The 18,404-nt window shown below is 43.4% G+C and overlaps 1 protein-coding gene across 13 annotated transcripts in view; it reads right to left on the bottom strand.

The window, feature by feature from the left end:
• The window catches only part of ARHGAP26 (Rho GTPase activating protein 26), a 543,304-nt gene that overhangs the window by 366,748 nt on the left and 158,152 nt on the right, over positions 1-18,404 (bottom strand). For all 13 annotated transcript variants that reach the window (XR_009539612.1, XR_009539613.1, XM_060143876.1 and 10 more), the window contains exon 11: positions 2,589-2,667. Coding sequence is in view for 11 of the 13 variants with exons in the window: in XM_060143876.1 (XP_059999859.1) it covers positions 2,589-2,667 (79 nt within the window). In the remaining 2 variants the exon portion in view is untranslated. The remainder of the gene's footprint in view (positions 1-2,588; positions 2,668-18,404) is intronic.

Genomic DNA, 18,404 nt, shown 5'->3' with positions numbered 1-18,404 from the left:
CTTCCTGGGTATTTCCTCCCCTATGAGTTGAAGAAACATTCAAGAGAGTCAGAGAAAGTACTGTAAAAATGTACTGAGCGAGGACTCTTAGAAGGCAATTTGACATTTTACCTCTATTAAAGATGAAAACCAAAGACATTTAGGGCTAGATATGGGTTCTAATTCTAGCTTTGCCACTGTGGTGGAAACTGTGAGCCACCCCACAGTTTCTGTTCTTCCTCCTTGAAGTGATAAGATCCCCTGGGCACCGGCTGGGCCCATGGCTGCCTATGTTCAGCCTACTTTTCCCATCCTCCTTGGTAGATATATGTGGCCATGTAATTATTTGGGGGCCCACAGAAGTGAGGTGTGCATCTTCTGGCTCCCAGATGCTCTCATCTCCATTATCTGCCTGGAAAATGGAAATGAATGGAACATGGAAAGCCATGGGTTGAGGATGGCACTGATACCGACCAGGGTTCTTGGCCTTCCCCAATCAATAGAAATTGACTAGAGGCCAGACAAGAAATTCAGGCAAGGCTTTATTGGGTCCACTGCTGCAGCAGGTGAGGGGGAGTGAGAACAAGTAACAGGTCCCTGAGGGGTGTCGAGATTGCTCCTTATATGGGGTGAGGGTAGGGGTGTGTCCAGGGGTCAGGCTGGAGGGGTAGCTTAGGTGGTTTGCCCACCCCTTAGGTGGTGTCGTGTGCAGGGAGCATGCGCAGTACCGGGCTTTTGCTCCCGACCCCCTGCTTTTGCTCTGGGTTCTTCAAAAGTGGCTGTGAGGTTTTTGGCCTCTTTTTATCTTTTGTCCAGAATTTGCCCCAACTGCGCATGCACCCAGTTATTTTCAGTCCCTTATAGTTTCTTTGTATTTTGTTGCTCAAGGAGAGGTGTGTCCAGGTGCAAGCACTGCAGCAAAGGGCCCCAGGTCCCAGCCTGTCTCAGCACAATGACCCTGTTAGGCACAGACTGCTCACTTCTGAACTCTGAGACAGAAATAAACCTCTATCTTATTTAAGCCACCGCACTTTCAAGTCCCTCTGTTACAGCGACCTAGCCTGTACCCTAGTAATATAGCCACTTACAATCTGTGTAACTTGGGGCAAGTTATTTAACCTCTTCTAAGTTTCGGTTTCCTCATCCGTGAAATGGAATCATAACACTTACTTTGTAAGGCACTAAGAGGAGTAAATGGGTTAAGAGAAGTCATGTGCCAAATCTGTGCCTTACACACAACTAACGGTAGGTGACAACAGCAAAGATATGAAGGACTACTTAGGGAACTGCTTCCAAAGGCCTATGACATCAAGCAGCTATTGTGCCCACAAAGCCCCGAAGGTAGAAATGTGTATCTGCTTTTGAGAGAGCTATCAAAACTTATCAGTAACAAAGTATTCGGGGAAAATCAGGGGTATCCTGTATCTTAGCCCAGCAGAAGAATTAAGATTAAATAATGTTTAATTACCTAGAGTTTAGCAAACTGCACCTAAATCTTTAAATAGTTCTTTAAATCTTGCTCTGTATTATTAAATGTTATACAAACACTAGTTATTTGCTTATGCTTAGTTGCCTGTATTGAGTTCCATGCTTGGATACAAAATACCTGAGTAGAAAATGACATGAATCGATACAGACCACCTAATCAGGGTAGGCTAAGACAGAGACACACAAATGAACTGGAATCATCTATACTGGACACCCCACTTGATGCACAGAGTTCTACAGTCAATAGAGGCTATGCATGCCTCATGTCCCTTGCACATACTTCCCCCTTTTGACAGTGCCTTCATAAGTGATCATTATTGGTCCAATTACTGGCCCTCTGACAATGTGGATTCTTTTTATCTTTTACTGGTAGGACATGGTTAGACCATACTCGTACGACTTCTGTAACCTTGAGATTTGCTGAATACTGGGGTTGAGATCCTTGGCCGCAAATTAAGATGACTACTGTGACTCTAGGGACTTCCCCCAAGGTTTTTCCGTGGGTTTCTCGTATCACAAGATGCAGAAAAACCACAAGATTACATCACCCAGCAAAGACCAGCATCTCTGAAATGGGAGCATGGATCACATTACTAGGCTTAACTCCTTTCGTGGGCCCGGGTAATCCCACTGCTTATAATGGGATATGAACCAACTACGGCAATGGGAGGCTGAACCAGAGGGCAAGGAGTAAAGGTTCTGCACCATCTGTATACACTTTTATCATCATCTAACCTCTTAAAATGGATCTGAGGTAACGCTTTGCACTGCAGTTTGTGGAGGCATCGATAGGTATTAAGTAAGCCAGACTGGACTGTGCTTCCTCTAAGAGTCCTCGGGGTGCTACAATTGCCTCGGTGAAGGGGGGGGGTCTCTGGTGTGGCATCATGCAGGACCCATGCCTTAGACTGAGAGGCCAAAGCTCAGGAGTTGCATCTACACCGAAGCAGTGTCAATATCCACAAACATCAGTCCAGGAATTTTAAAAAAAGTCCCTCTGGTACATTGGTCTCAAGAGCCCAAGGCTTTATTTAGAGCAACGGCAAAAATCACTGCACTAAGGAAACAACAAACAACTCGGGACCTTTATTCTTGCTCTACTTCCCTGAATTGTTACTTACAGGTTCCCTTCCATCCATGGCTTCCATCCAGAGCCTCCGGTCCTCTTCAGACAATGCCTGCATGGTGATAACTCCGGGCCTGCGGAGAAATGAGGACACGGATGTGAACCCAGCACCACAGGTAGAGAGATCCTGATGAAGGTGAGCCTTAAAGAGACATCTAAGTGACCGAGTGAGAGCCTGCTGGGATTGACAGCACAGAGAGAGAGAGCACCCCTCAGCTCTTCAGAGCCACCTTCCAGCCTCAGAAAGCAAAGCTATCACCCCCAAATCCCTCTCAATAAGCCCACCTCCCTCAGGGAGGTGGGAGGAAACACAGAAGACAGGACTCTACATACAGGTAAGGGACACAGAGGAGTCAAGTGATTCCCTTCAGCGTTTGAGATCATATTCATTCCTCTTCTCCAGAATGCTTACTAGGGTACTTTACTCCCAGTAGGACTACAACAAACATGTTCTTAAGTGAAGAGAATTACTGGACTCAATAAAAAGAGGGGGAACATCCACGCTGGAGGGATCCTGGTTTAGTATCTAGTCCAATGATTCTAAACTGCTTTTGACAGGAAAAAGTCTTATGGGGGTAATGGGTGTTATAATTATGATTATACTAAATGTATACAGCATTTTTAAGTGAATCTTTACCATGGCAGATGCTAAGGTCTTTACATGCATTAGCTCTTTTCACTCTCTCCTTGAAATCTGCTTGTTCTTTCACATTGAGCACAAACCCTTCAGAAAGCATGCACACAATATCAAATGGTGTTTATTGTGTACCCCTTACAGATGTCACACAAGAAGAGGTGTGTGCCACAAACATGAACTTGGGAGCAGGGGCTACAAGCCCTCTATGCTCATTAATACAGGAGTTCTTGACTTAGGGTCCACAGATGGGTCCCAGAGAGTCTAAAAACCACCCTCCCCCACCAAATGTGTATGCATTTTTCTGGACAAACAATTCAAACTGCAACCCACAAAAAGTTACGAATTAGTGACTCAAATCCTCATCTTTAAAGTTTGAGAAAGCCTAAAAGGAAGGCCGAAGTCCCCTGAACAAGAATTAAGACTGCAGCACTGCTCAGGATCACAGAAGAGTGTGTACGTACACACACACACACACACACACACACACACACACACACACACACACACACACACACACACACACACACACACACACACACACACACACACACGAGCTCCGCGATGCCCTGCGCAGCACAAGCCTGGGCCCACGAGCACCAAAGCCTGTTCACTCAACCCACCTACAGTCACTGTTCCTGGCTTATTTCCATAGTTCCAATGAATAGGTTAGATCTATTAATACTTATGTTGAATGTATTTTAAATATCATATTTGTTTCTTTTCAGTCATCATCCCTCAACATCCCTGAAGAAAAAAAGTTTTCAAAGATGTGAACATGTTAAGTAGAGATGGGCCGGGGATGAGGGACACTGGGGTGCGGGTGTGAGTGCGTGAGGTGGTGAACGAGGTGGGGGGGGGAGGGGACAGAGAGACAGAGAGGGAGGAGCAGTGGGGGGGACGGGGGGTAAGAGGGTGGATGAGAGGCAGGTGATGGGATGGACGCTGACTCCCGAGAGGGCAGTCACTCCCGTGAAGGCCACACTGCATGCTGGCACCCAGACACAGTGACTCAGAAGACACAGTGACTCCCTGAACCGGCCAGGACACTCCCTCTTCTTCTCAGAAATTCTCATTCTTAGGCCCAAGGGCCCATTTCCCACCACTATCAGCACACCCAGTGTGCCTGACCCGCTGGGTATCTGCAGACTGCTGGCAGCCACAGCCCTACGGCCGGGGGCTGGGTGGACTGATTCTACTTTTCCACCTTAAAGCCAGCCACACACAAAGCTTTAACGGCTTTGAGATAAAACGTCTACAAAGCTGCAGTCCACTGTGGAACTCTAGTCCCTGGGCCTGGACCTCTGTGTGTTGCTCTAAACGTTGTTGTGCCTGGACCCCTGGCTTCAGAATCATGCATGCCCTTAGCATAGAGGTGCCCAGCCCAGCCCCACCTCACTGAACCTGAACTTCGGGGCTGGGCCTGCAAACTTGGATTTTAACCATCTCCCCAGGGGATCCTGAGGCCCCTCTGCCCACCCAGACGCCCCCCTTTTTCCTTCCTGTTCCCCCCACACTGGAGAGCAAAGACGCTCTCCTCTCCCCGCTGGGGTAGAGCTACTCTCTACATGCCAACGTGTCTCCAGTTCATTTCCTGCTAGGTATTCACCAGCCAACAGTGAGACCGCAAGAGCTGCCTTGCAGACCAAGGTCTCAGGAACCTCGCAGATGTCACATCAGCTTCATGGCACACAGTGTGAAATTTCTACCCAGAGCCACAAAGAGGAAGTTCAGACAAACTCAGAGGCAGTGAAGGGTGGGCCACTGGGCCTTAGCAACCAGGAAAGTCAACAGGATTTGTTTTCATTTCGAGAAGAAATATCAAAATATACATTCTTTTCCACATGTGGTTTTGTTCTCCTTTTTTATTGTGTGAGGGGGTGGTGGGGAGCTGACTAAAGTAGATTTGACACCCTTGATTCTAATCCTATCACCCCAGGTTCAGAAAACTTTCTCTTAGCCTGGTGTATGTACATCTGGATCTGTATGTACTACCCTTTCTAGGCATCTAGAAAACACTCAGCTTCAAATTTCTTTTCCTTTGTTATCCCTTAAACCACTATTACATAAATCTCTTATGTGTGTAATTCCTAGAACCAAGGTAAGTGCGTCAACTTTATTTTGGAATCAAGCAGTTAACTTCCTTTCCATATTTACCATCCCTATGCCCCTACTAACCACCATCCCTCAAAACAAAAGAAAACAAACAAAACTCTCAATGGCCCTACACGTTCCATGTCAGTCCCTGTAAGACAGTATGCTTTCATTCAGGTGTCAATTTCGTTCATTTCTGAAATGCATCTGGCTTTTCATAACAAAAGTGGAACGAAAAAGAGAGGGAAAGAGACAGAACTCACGAGGTGGGAGTGTGGAATAAGAAAAGGAAAATATGACACAATAAAAGAGAAATGGAGTAAATGACCAGAGCTCTTTCCAGCTCTGCAAAGAACTGTGACCCTCAGATACAGAGAACAAACTAGTGGGTACCAGAGGCGAGAAGAGTGAGAGGGGGGACAAAATAGGTGAAGGGGATTAAGAGGTACAAACCACAAAATAAGTCATAGGGATGTAACGTACAGCACAGGGAATACAGTCAATATTTTATAACTTTGTATGCTGTGTAGTCTATAAAAATATCAAATCACTATGTTGTACACCTGAAACTAATATTTTAAGTCAACTATACTTCAATTTAAAAAAAACAATTGTGACCCTATCAAACAATATAATAAAAGAACAACTACAAGAATAATAACCCAGCACTGTGTGCCAGATAGTGTGCTAAGCATTATCTATTAATTAATTCATTTCATCTTCACAACTACATCATGAGGGAGGTATACTCTCATTATCCCATTTAGCAGATGAGAAGATCAAGGCTCAAATAGGTTAAGTACCTTGTCCACAAGTTACAGAGCCAGGATCTGAACCAAGCAGTCTAATGCTTTGTCCTCAAGCACAAAGCCACGGGAAACGTTGGAGATACTGTGGCCCCCAGAGAGCTCGTGTTGACCACCCACGTCCCTTGCCATCAAAAGGGACTAGACGCTCCTGCAAGGCCTTTAGTGAGCTCCCGCCTGGGATCAAATGAGGGCGAATGATAAAGAGCTCTGTGAAACCTAAAGTGCTTCCTAAATATGAGGGCTCAGAACACCACTGTAGGCAAACAGCCAATCCAAAAACAGGAATCCGATAATGGCCAGTGGTTCTCCACATTTTTTTCTGCCTCTAAATACCCAAGAGATGGAAAGGCAATGAGTTTTGTAAAAGAACACAAAAAGCACTAATCACAAAAAATAAGGATAAATTGGACTTCACCAAAATAAAGAACTTCCAGTCATCAAAAGGTACTATTAAGAGAGTAAGAGAAGACGTTTGTGATTTTTATCTCCAAAGAGATGAATATCCAGAATAGGCAAAGAATGCCAACAAATAAATAGGAAAAAAATGAACGACCCAATTAATAAAATGGATAAAAGACTTGAATAGGCATTTCATAAAAGAGGACACACCAGTGGTCACAAGCATAAGAAACAGGGTGAACATGATGACTCATCAGGAAAATGCAATTAAAACCACAATGAAATAAAACAAACACCCTTCTGAATGGAGAGCATTCAAAAGACCACCAATAACAAGTACTGGCAAGAATGCAGAGTTGCTGGAACTCTCATACATTGCTAGTGAGAGAGTACAGTGATAAAACCACGTTGGAAATATCTACTAAAACTAAATGGACACCTGCCTTCTGATCTAGTAATTCTACCCCTAGATGTATCCCCTAGAGAAATGAGCGCATACATCCACCAGAAGACACATTCGAGAATACTCAGTTTTATTCATAATGGCCAAATTTTGCAACAACAAAAAGCCAAATATCCATTCATAAAAGAATAAACTGTTGTATATTTAAACAATGGAACAACCAAACAACAACAAAAAAGAACCAACTACTGCAACAACGTGAATGAATCTCATAGACTTAATAATGAGGGAAAGAGGGCTTCCCTGGTGGCGCAGTGGTTGAGAGTCCACCTGCCGATGCAGGGGACACGGGTTCATGCCCCGGTCCGGGAAGATCCCACATGCCGCGGAGCGGCTGGGCCCGTGAGCCATGGCTGCTGAGCCTGCAAGCCCGGAGCCTGTGCTCCGCAACGGGAGAGGTCACAACAGTGAGAGGCCCAAGTACCACAAAAAAAACAAACAAAAAATAATAATAATAATGAGGGAAAGAAGCCAGACATAAAAGACTACCAATGATGTGATTCCACTTATATGATGTTCAAATACTCACAAAAGTCATCTGTGGTGACTGAAGTCAGAACAGTGATTTTGTCTTGGGGAAGGAGTAGGGGCCGTGAGTGGGAAGCAGCCCAAGGAGACCTTCTAGGGTCACAGAAATGTTCTACAACTTGAGCTGGGTGGTCACGCAGGTGTGTGTGTGTCTGTGTCTGTGTGTGTAATGTCATTAAGACACAGACTTAAGATTTATGCATTTCACTCTGATTACACCTCATTAAAAAAAAAAGTTTAAAAAAACCCAAGATATACTACTTCTCATCTAAACTCAGTAGTTATCCTGACTCTAGTGCTCCCTAGCAGACAAGTAATTGAACTACTCTATGCTATTCTTTAAAAGGTAGAGAATGAGTGCCTACCTCATGGGGTTGTTGTGAAGGTTAAGTGAAATATGTGTAAGGCATTTCAAAGTGTCAGACACACAGTAAATGCTCCGAAAATTAGCTGTTATCACAGGGGCAAATGAGCGGCAGGTCAGTGGAAGGAATGGACGGCAAGTCAAAATTATGGAGGGAGAAGAGCAGGTTAAAAAGAAAAAGAAATGAGCCATGGTGCTTCTGATACACATGACCCCACCCCCAAAACACCGTCACACAGCACTGAAAAATCACACCTCTACCAGAAAGTAAGCCAGGCCAAAGACTGACATACAGGTTCTGACATCACAGCCATTTCCTTTTTCCTCCTGAATAAAGCATCACAGTGGCCTACTTCCCCCTTTTGGAATTAATGTCCGATAACTGCTAAGGACAAAGAAGGAGCCTTCAGCAAATTCTAGAAAATCTGCCAGGGTGCTCCCAATACCCACCAGATGAGAGAAAGAACAAATGACTTACAATCCTTCCTGTGGCTCAATCCTACAATTCTACATCAAATACAGCACCTCCTGTTCACTCTGAATATGTCCTTGGTTAGTGCTATATCTGGATCAGCGTGAGAAGCATGAACAAGGATCTGCAACTTTCTCTAAGCACCTCACCTCTCACACTACACAGGCGATGCAGAAAATAGTTATTCAACTATCACAGGGCAAACTGCTACCCACCGCCCCATCTCCTTCCAACTCTGGCCTCCACAAAGGGCCCTCATAAAGCAATACATAGTTTATCGGCACATCCAGGAACCTGGGACTACTGATGTCAGCTCACAGCCTTCTCATCAGCCAGGAGCAAGCAGAATCACAACCAGCCCTGATTCCAGGCTTACTCGACAACCTCCCTACTCTAATCTTATTCCTGAATCTGAGTCAACAGTGGTGATCTCAGTGGCCTGGCAATTCGCCCACTTCCTACTGGACCAGGAAATGCTATTACTAACTCACTCCACCCCGCTGAAACAAACACACTCAGAATCTAACAGTACTGTTCTTTCTAAATCGACCTCCAAAGATCTTGGGTTTACTCATTCATAAGACTATAAATCTTCTGCTGGCAGGAGTTCATTCCCCAGCTTCTATCCACACTATGGCACATTTAAGGGTCAAGTTCAGAGTAAAAGAAGGACTGTGGCATCCACAGAAACACATGTACTCACAGCCTGTACATGAAACCTACCTCACTATGTTTAGATAGGAAGACAGAGGGAAACAATGAAGGTCTGGAGAATGGACTGCCATCCACAGGTGAAAAGAGATATGCAAGCGCCAAAGGAAGTGGTCCTTTGCTCTTAAAGTGCTACTTGGAAAACTGGTCCCTAGCCGTTCCTTGGCAATTTTAAGTGTTCAAGGTTTCAGTAGATCTTCATTTACACAAACATATGATATATCTTCATTTACACAAAGATATGGCCAACGCAGAATAATCCCGGAGAATGACATCTCTTCCGTGCGGGTATGAAATTACAGAGTCAGACATCTAGAGTGACCAGGCAAGTAAGCAAAATGAGTGAAACTGGGTAAGATTCTTCCCTGCCCCAAGGAAAATAGGCTCGATCTCATTTTCCTTAAAACATGCAGCCTGTTATTCTTCTGCACTTTTGCTTTCTGATACAGTCATAGGAACAAAGGGGGTTTCCCCTCTATGAGAAAAACAACAGTGCAAATGCAAGGCAAAGTGGCAGCTGTCCCCTGTCATCATGATGGGGACAACAGGGCATGGTGGAGACTGCAGCAAAGTGAAGAGCACACACCCCACCCAAAGAAGGCATCCGCCATTCAGCCGTATAAACAACTGGCACATGGGAAGTCACGATCAATATTTACAGATTTTTCCCATTTTAAAATGTTGCCTTAAACAACTCAAGCCAAACCAAACATGTCTGTGGACCACCAGCCTGCGATTTCTGGGGTCTGTGTTCGTCCTTCTCTGCCTCTCCCTACCTGAGCTCCACCCCAGGCCATCACCACATGTTATAACATCATCTCATGCACCGGGACCAACAATGATGCATGTCTGTATTCTTGATGCACCTCACAGTCCAACTTAGCAGAAGCCTTCCCAGTTCATCAATGAAGGAGGACCCTGGGATACTTTCCCATTTTTTCCAATACTGTGGACCCAGTGTCATCACAGGAGGGCAACATTCATCTACTATCTGGAGACAAAAACTTATGAATCTGCAGAACTATGCATGCTCGTGAGATAATCAACCATTGACGATGCTTGTGCATTCCATATCCTTGCACATGAGAAGAATACATATGGCATGGTAACCTGGGTGGGGTACAGGTGAGAGAAATAGAACGTGAGAGGGAAACCAGACGTTGCAAACCAGTGGCCCACCAACTGCAGCTAAGGTTTACTGAGTGTTTATTATGGGCCAAGCACCAGGCTAAGGACTTCGCTTGCATTATCATTTGTTCCTTGCAATGAAGCAGTACTATCATTACACTTATTTTAAAAATTGAGACTCAGAAATGACTTGCACAATCTTGCACTGCTAGGTAGCAAGAAAGCCTCAACTTGAACCCAGTCTGCCTGACTCTATAGCAAGGCCCATACTTTAAGCGCAACACTGTACTGCCCCCTTGTGCAGGCAGAGTCTGTGCCCTGGGGATCCAGGGTGACCAGTTCCTTAGGAGGAAGGAGGGAGGGAGGGGAAAGAAGGCACTTCTCTCTCTCATTCTCTCTCTCTCTGGAGGAAGGAAAGGGGAGAGGGAGGAAGGGACTTCCTCTCCCCGGACTTCCTCTCCCCTGCCCCCCACCCCAAACACACACACACACACACACACACACACACACACACACACACCTTAAGAAGTTTTCAGAAGCAGGCTTCTAATCAATTATTTAGAAAGGATCTGATCCTAATGAATGAATGAACCATAACCTATTATAACCTACAGCAGTGACGTCCTGGGAGGAAAGGTCCTAAAATAATTAGGACCATAGCAATGATAATAGTCTGAAGAGTAATAATGCCAATCACATCAGATAATTTCCTATACTTTTATTTTAAAGGAGACTGAAGTCATGAAACAGGAAACCCAGACAAAGACATCTTTGGCACATTAAGTTACACAGTCTTAAATGAAACATACTGAGTGCCAGTGATGTGCATGCCATGGGCACTGAGGACATAGGAGTAAGCAGATTTCAACGCCCAGCACCAGGAGAAAGCATTATTAACTGCCAGGATGAGTAACACTCAGGGGAAATGCAAACACTTGTTATTTTGATAACAAACTGAAAAATACTCTAATTCAAGGAATCTTCTAGGTCATTTATCAATTTTTCTTTGTTAGTATTCTATCTCATGATGATCAGACATGCAGGTAAGTGGAGTTTGCTGGTTGACCATCTCCTTTCTTTGGACTTACGTGATAGCAAAATTTTCGTTTCAATTTTTAAAAAGTAAACTCATTTTATATTTAGAAATTGGCAAATAAACTGGTATACTCAATCAGTAAAACTCCAAATTTCACTATGCAGGCTAAAGAATAGAAACAGTAATAAGAATAGAAATAAGTAACAGAAGTAATATAAATAAGGTTGCCTTACTTCACACCACAGTCCATTAACGAACACATCCCACTCTTACTTAAACCAGAATCCATCAGCAAATACTTTCTCATTTAACTTTTTAAAAGGGAAAAAACCCAGTAATTTAAAAAATACATGAATTCTAAAGATTCTAAGAACTTCTTAGCTAGCTCATTTTACAGAACAGCCAAGGAGCAATTCAGAAAGTACAATATCCCCCCCCCCCCCCCGCAGCCCACCCAAATCATGGAAGTCAGAGCAGGAGAACACCCTCTGAGGAAGGAAAAAGCCATTTCCTCTCCAAAATGTCAATGGCACTGAGACCAGCACTCTAACCAACCAGCAGGAAGGCAAAATCAAATATTATTTCAAACAAGGGGTGAGAAGGGGAGGGGAGGGGAAGTTTGAAACCAGGAAAAATGGATTCATCTGTTGCAAAAGATAAAGACAGGCCACACCAAGAGGGAAAAGCAGGACTGGCTGGTTCTCAGCACACACACTAGACCGTCCCAATCACTCATCTGTTTTCATTATCCTCAAATAAGCTGTCCCTGAAGCAAAGAGCCCGACACTTGAGCTCAGAAAGCAAGGTTAAATGTAATGTTTAAACAGAAGTTACATTAACTGAGCATGCTTGCTTCTGCAGGAAACTGGGTATGAAATGATGTATCACAAAAGGGTGGGAGGAAGGAATTTCTAGAGAAAGAATGAGTCACTTAGAATACCCTTCCTTTAAGAGGTAATATTCACATGATGATTTCTGCCACAGAAACACACACACACACACACACGCACGCACGCACGCACGCACGCACCACTGACTACGAAATGTCAATGTATAAAGGACGGCTAATTTTCAACGGGACCAGCTAATAGTCACTAATACATATACAAAACTGCCACCTAGAGGCTGAGCACTGAAACAAAGTCTGTTACATAAGATGATTCTTTTTGGAAAACACAGTCTTAACACTCACACAATCTCACGAAGACACACAAACAAGTACATGCATACACACCACATACCAAACTAATAGAGTATTATTTTAACTTAAAATTAGTACGGTTTCCTTTTGACACCATAAATTGGAAGGAGGGGCTTAAACCTTTTATCTTGTATAGGAAATGTAGATAAATAACGGGTTATCGCATATATAATTTGAAAACAGATTCTTCCCCTGGCAGCCCCTTTGCGGATATACACTTAAAGCACCTGTATTCACCCACAGCTTACTGATGACTTGAAGAGTCATGGCACTATAGGAAAAAGGCCATCAAAATGAAACAAACGGGCTCAAAGAAATACCCTCCAAAGCTATGGCTCACCATTAAGAACAAGCAAGTCCCGGGTTTTAGGGTAGAGCAAAAAACTTCAAAGGAACAACCTCTTCTGACAGAGAACTACCATCAGGGAAGAATATTACAGCATTCCACCTTCAAAATAATCCTGCAAGGTACGTATGATTAGCCCCACCTTACAGATGTGGTTAAACCACCAGCCCAGACTCACACAGCTAGTAAAGAAGCAGATCTCAAACTCAAACTTAGGACTGCCTCGATCTTTTACCAGCATCATGCAGCCTTCTATAAAAATGGACTTGAAATAAGAGTGGTGACTCACTGGAGGGTTGGGGTAGATTACTCAGATTTTCCATTAATCTTTCTAGCCGCCACTATTCTTACCAATCTCCCATTTTCCTGTTTTGTTTTTTTTTTGTCCTACCTATACAGAAATGCAGTTTGTGTGTGTACTCGCTCAAATTTTAGTTTAAATATCAACTAACGTGATTCAGCTCCTGTAGTCTCTTACACAGTACTTCACCAAAGTCCCGAAGGAAAGAACAAAATAATCTAACTCAAAAATTGCATTACCATAAAAAATAAAATTGAACAACCACACGCACACAGTACTGGATTAAAAACTGGATAAAATGACGTTATTCTGCCTCTGGGAGCAAATTACCTGAGACAGATATTTAGAATTGAACAGAGTTATATAAAACATACCTAATTAAACAACCAGCCAACCAATACAAAGAAAAGCTCGTACACTGTGCAAATACACAGTACACGGTGGGATGCGAGGATACAGTTGGCAGTGGGTATGACACGCCAGGCTGGGACTGGTTCAGAAGAAAGCTGTCTCTCTTTACCTATTCGTGGAAAGCTCACAGAAGGAGGACTTTGGATTTGGTTTGCAAGAAAAATCAGATGACTTTTAAGAAGGAAAGTCCATTAGATTCATAATGCTTCATTAAACTTTATATCTCCACGGTCAGTAGAGTCTCCAGTATGTAGTTATGGTTAATAAATGAGGAAGAGAGGGGAGGAGAGAGGGAATGAAAATTCAGGGCATTCTAGTCATGCCATCATTCTCTGTAAGAGTAGAAGGGTGAAGTCCTTCTGTGTGTTACATCTTCCCTACAGCATTCTGGTCCTCCAAGTTTGCTGGAACACTCAACGTACTAGTACTTATACCTTCAGTTGCACGAATGTATGTGTATGTGTCTGCCCATTCTACAATCAACGGTAAGATCCATGAAGGCAAGGACTGTGCTTGTCTTGGTCCCCGTGACACCAGTAGCACCCAGTACCCCTGTCATCCTAATAAGTTGTCCTTTGCTGCCCACCTCTGGAGAGTACCAAGGGTGGGAAAGGGGCACTCAACACCCTACATAACGTCTTGAAATGTATGGACTTCTGTTGGGGTCAGCTAGTCCTGGAAAACATAAAGCATGCTAATTATTTCCTTTCCCCAAGTATAAACACCACCTCTCAAGAGACTACATTGATTCAGTGCATCAAAAAGAAGCCTTTTGTTTCTATTATTTTCCATATGGTTTAGTGGTCCCTCCTGGAAGACATCTGGGAGAAAATACACATGTGTCACATACATCTGTGCGACATCTCTTAAAGATAAACAAATGCAGAGATGCTGGCAGATGACTACCACCATGATTCTCTAGCTTAAACAAATATTTCCCCTACATTTGCTCATTCATTTCCATAAGTTACTGCACGGTGGAGTTAATTGTTCAAAGTGACTGAAGACAGACATTGGCAAGTATGACACACCACTACCCCTAACAGTTGCTTTTAGATGAAGTCCCATTTTTACCCAGGAATTTTACACTAAGCTCCCTCAAAAAGAGTTAACACACTTTAAAGAAAAAATGATAAATCTATTCTTTAGTCCATTAACCAAAATAACATATAAACTTTCAAATGTTTGGTTCTATGGTAAGGTAATACAAAGGCACCAAAGAATGTTTCTTTATTAAGGGATAAGAAAGGATGACTTTTTAAAAAGCTAATGAAAGCTTAGGCTGCCGTAAAGAGTATCCAGAATACGGAAGGTAACTTACGTGAAAGGAGTGTGTGTTGGGCCATCCATCTAAAAGGCTGTCGGGGGCCCCTTTTATGGCTGTTTCAGTGAGAAAGGCCCTCTTATTCAATACTATATTGGTTTGCTAGGGCTGCTATAAAAAGACCCACAAACTGAGTGGCATAAACAACACAAGTTTATTATCTCACAGGTCTCAAGCTAGAAGTTCGAGCACAAGGTGTCAGCAGATGGGTTCCTTTTGAAGTATGGAAAGGAGAATCTTTTCCACCCCTTTCTCCTAGCTTCTGGTGGTCTGCTAGCAATCTCTGGCATTCTTTGGCTTGAAGACACATCACCCTGATCTCTGCCTTCATGGTCACATGGCATTCTCCCTGTGTACCTGTCTGGCTCTGTGTCAAAATTACCCCATTTTATAAGGACACTAGTCATACTGGATTAGGGCCCACCCTAATCACCTCATTCTAACTTAACTACCTCTGCAAAGACCTCTACTATCTCCAAATAATTTTCGTTGTCAGAGAGTGAAGATTAGAATTTCCACGTATGAATCTGGGAGGTACACGACTCAAGCCATAACAAATATCTTCTAGGAAAATAAGAAAATATTCTTCTTCAGAGAATGCTGTAGCAACACCCACAACTACTGCAACCCACACATGTTCATTTAAAGCCACGTAATATTCTAAATGCTAGAGTCCTGAAAATGAATTGAAAAACAAAACCAGAAGGGAAACTCAAAGAAGCATCACATTGATTTGATGGACATGATCCCTCAGTCTAAGCAATTTTTCAGTTTGGAACTGAAGTCACAAGAATTTCTACTAACTTTCACTTTTCAGTGTTGCAAACAATAAAATTCTCTTCAAAGAAAGCCAAAGGCAGGAAGAGCTAATATGAGCCTGTGCAACATTTGCTCAGAAAAGTCCAGGGGTCTTCAGCATCTTCTTAGGTCTGAACCTCCCCCCAAAACTAGTACTGTGAAAAAGGGGAAAAAAAAAAAGGCAGACACTAGAGAAAAGGGATAGATGCGATGTAATTACGTAGAGTTATGTAATTATGTGGAAGTCAATATGGAAGGATGGAGGATACAGAGAAGGGAGTACAGGTCTAGTTTTGTGATGTTAAAGTTGTAAGAGAACTTAGATGTAAGAATTAAAAGTAACGTTCTGAAATGTATCCACGGTATTAAAGAGGATCTTTGACACAAGAAGTTCAAGAACTATAAATCTAAACCCCTAAGCGCTGGATTAACCCTTAATTTGATTTCTAGCTCATTCATGCGTCAGAGTCACAACAGTTCTTCCTAGAGGACGGAAATGTCAGAGATTAACCCCTTTCCAGCAGGATTTGAGGATTAATAAATTGATGGCAACGCATTGGGATACAATGAAAACAATCAACTGATAAATGGCACTATTGCTTTGACTTCTTACTTATGCTAGTCTCCTGAGATAAACAGAAATGAGTGTCATCTTAAGAATAAAAGGTAAAAGAAGAGGTGTACAAAAAATACATAGCATTTATGGAACCATGTGCCCTGTGCTTGGCCTGTGCTCTCTCTGCAGTGCCTCTTTAAACTGTTAGTCACGCAAGGGCTCTCTGAAGGGTACAGGGCAGGAAATATGGGAACAGAAGCAAGTGTGCTGCTTTAGTTCACCCACCATTAGTTTACGCACCAAATGCCAATGATTAGAGTGAGAAAGCCCTCCTCAGATTGCAGTCAGCAAAGTGACTGTCAGTGGTGGCCCTGAAATCCAAGTACAGATAGCACTGGGCTTATCACTCGAAATGTTTCTGAAAACCCTGAGTTTTGAGGCAGCAAAGCGCCCTACAATGAGGTCCTACGACCCTCAGTTCAAATCCCACCTGAAACTTGGGTAAGACTCACCCTCTAAACTGTAGATTCCTCCTCAGTACCAAGAGATACTTGGAGCACACGCCACCCTGGGCTGTAGTGAGGATTACACGCGAATTACATGAAATACATGAACAGTGTTCAGCTTCCAGAAAGCACTCCCTTACTGCTGGTCCCCTCACCCCACCTCCATAGTTAACTAAAAAAGTGGGTTTTACTGTGGTCATAGCTGTTGCTTTTCTCCTGGTAACCTGTAACAGAGGCTGGTGATCACCTTTACTACTAGCTATATTCTCCACAAGGCTAAGAATTAAGCTCCTTAGTAAAGAAGGCTGAGGGGTTTTTTATTTTTGTTTTACTGTTGCTTGTTATGTTTCTAATAAGGAAAATGCTTTCATGTGCTCTGAGAAAACTGTACTGTGATATGCCTGCTGTTTAATGTACCAATTCTGATTAAGAATAGAGGGTAACAGAAGAGCTTATTCAAAAAGTGGATTTCAGGGTCTCTCTTGCATAAAGTCAGATTATATAGGTCTGGGGCCTATAGCTATAGTTCTAACAAGCACCCCTGTGGATGCTGAGAGTGAGTGGTTCTCACCACACAGTAAGAGACACTGATGTCATCAGCTTGCAACCCCAACCTCCTAGAACATCACTTCCTAAAGGCTACAGCTTCTGCTACAGAGCAACGTGAAACATCATCACTGAGCCTGAAGGATAAAAGTATTCAACCTTAAAACCACACATCATCACATATTCTAAGTCAAATAATCCACACTTTAGCATGTATTAATATTTTGATAGAATAAAACACTAATAGATACTACATAATGATTATCCATGCTACAGGTTAACATACTCTGGGAACAGTCTAAAACCTCATGCTATTAAATATAACCATTCCCGGGCTTCCCTGGTGGCGCAGTGGTTGAGAGTCCGCCTGCCGATGCAGGGGACACAGGTTCGTGCCCCAGTCCGGGAAGATCCCACATGCCGCGGAGTGGCTGGGCCCATGAGCCATGGCTGCTAGGCCTGCGCGCCCGGAGCCTGTGCTCCGCAACGGGAGAGGCCACAGCAGTGAGAGGCCCGCGAACCGCAAAAAAAAAAAAAAAAAAAAAAAAAAAAAAAAAATATATATATATATATATATATATATATATATATATGTATATATATATAACCATTCCCTCTTTTACTTTCACATTTCCTAGGTGCTAAACTTTGCATTTTGCCCCTCTGTCTACCCAGCTCAGCAGGTAGAAGCTGAGAAGTCTGTGGAAGGTTGAAAAGACAGCACGACAGCTAGCAGCACATCCCCTCCTTGCTAAAGTACGCTAGTGAAAAAGCAAGGTGTAGGAGTTTTCCAGAGAACAGGACTCCGGGCAGAGTTCCCAGGAATGCCTCCCCTGAGTGTGTGGAAATGCCTTTTCCCTCTCACCTCAGTCCCTTCCTGGATGTGGGGGGAAAATGCAGAAAGACACTAAAAAAAATACTGCCAACAGTACCCTAACCTTTGAGACCAAAGACGACAACCTATATAGAAAATGGAGAGAAGGGGTTTCATTGATGTTCTGTGTTATTTCGGGTGATGGCCAGTCAGGTGTGACCACAAAAGGAGACACAGAAGGGGCTCAGGCAAACCAAGTTTCTTATATTCACAGGTGTTAGAAACAGGACACTTGGCACACCACACAGGGCCACATGGGAAAGCACCAACACCATCCAGGAGGCAGAAGTGGTCGGAGGGGAGAGCCTAG

Source organism: Lagenorhynchus albirostris, chromosome 3, assembly GCF_949774975.1.
Source record: "Lagenorhynchus albirostris chromosome 3, mLagAlb1.1, whole genome shotgun sequence".
In the NCBI taxonomy this organism is placed as follows: Eukaryota; Metazoa; Chordata; class Mammalia; order Artiodactyla; family Delphinidae; genus Lagenorhynchus; species Lagenorhynchus albirostris.
This window is presented reverse-complemented; position numbering and strand designations above follow the sequence as displayed.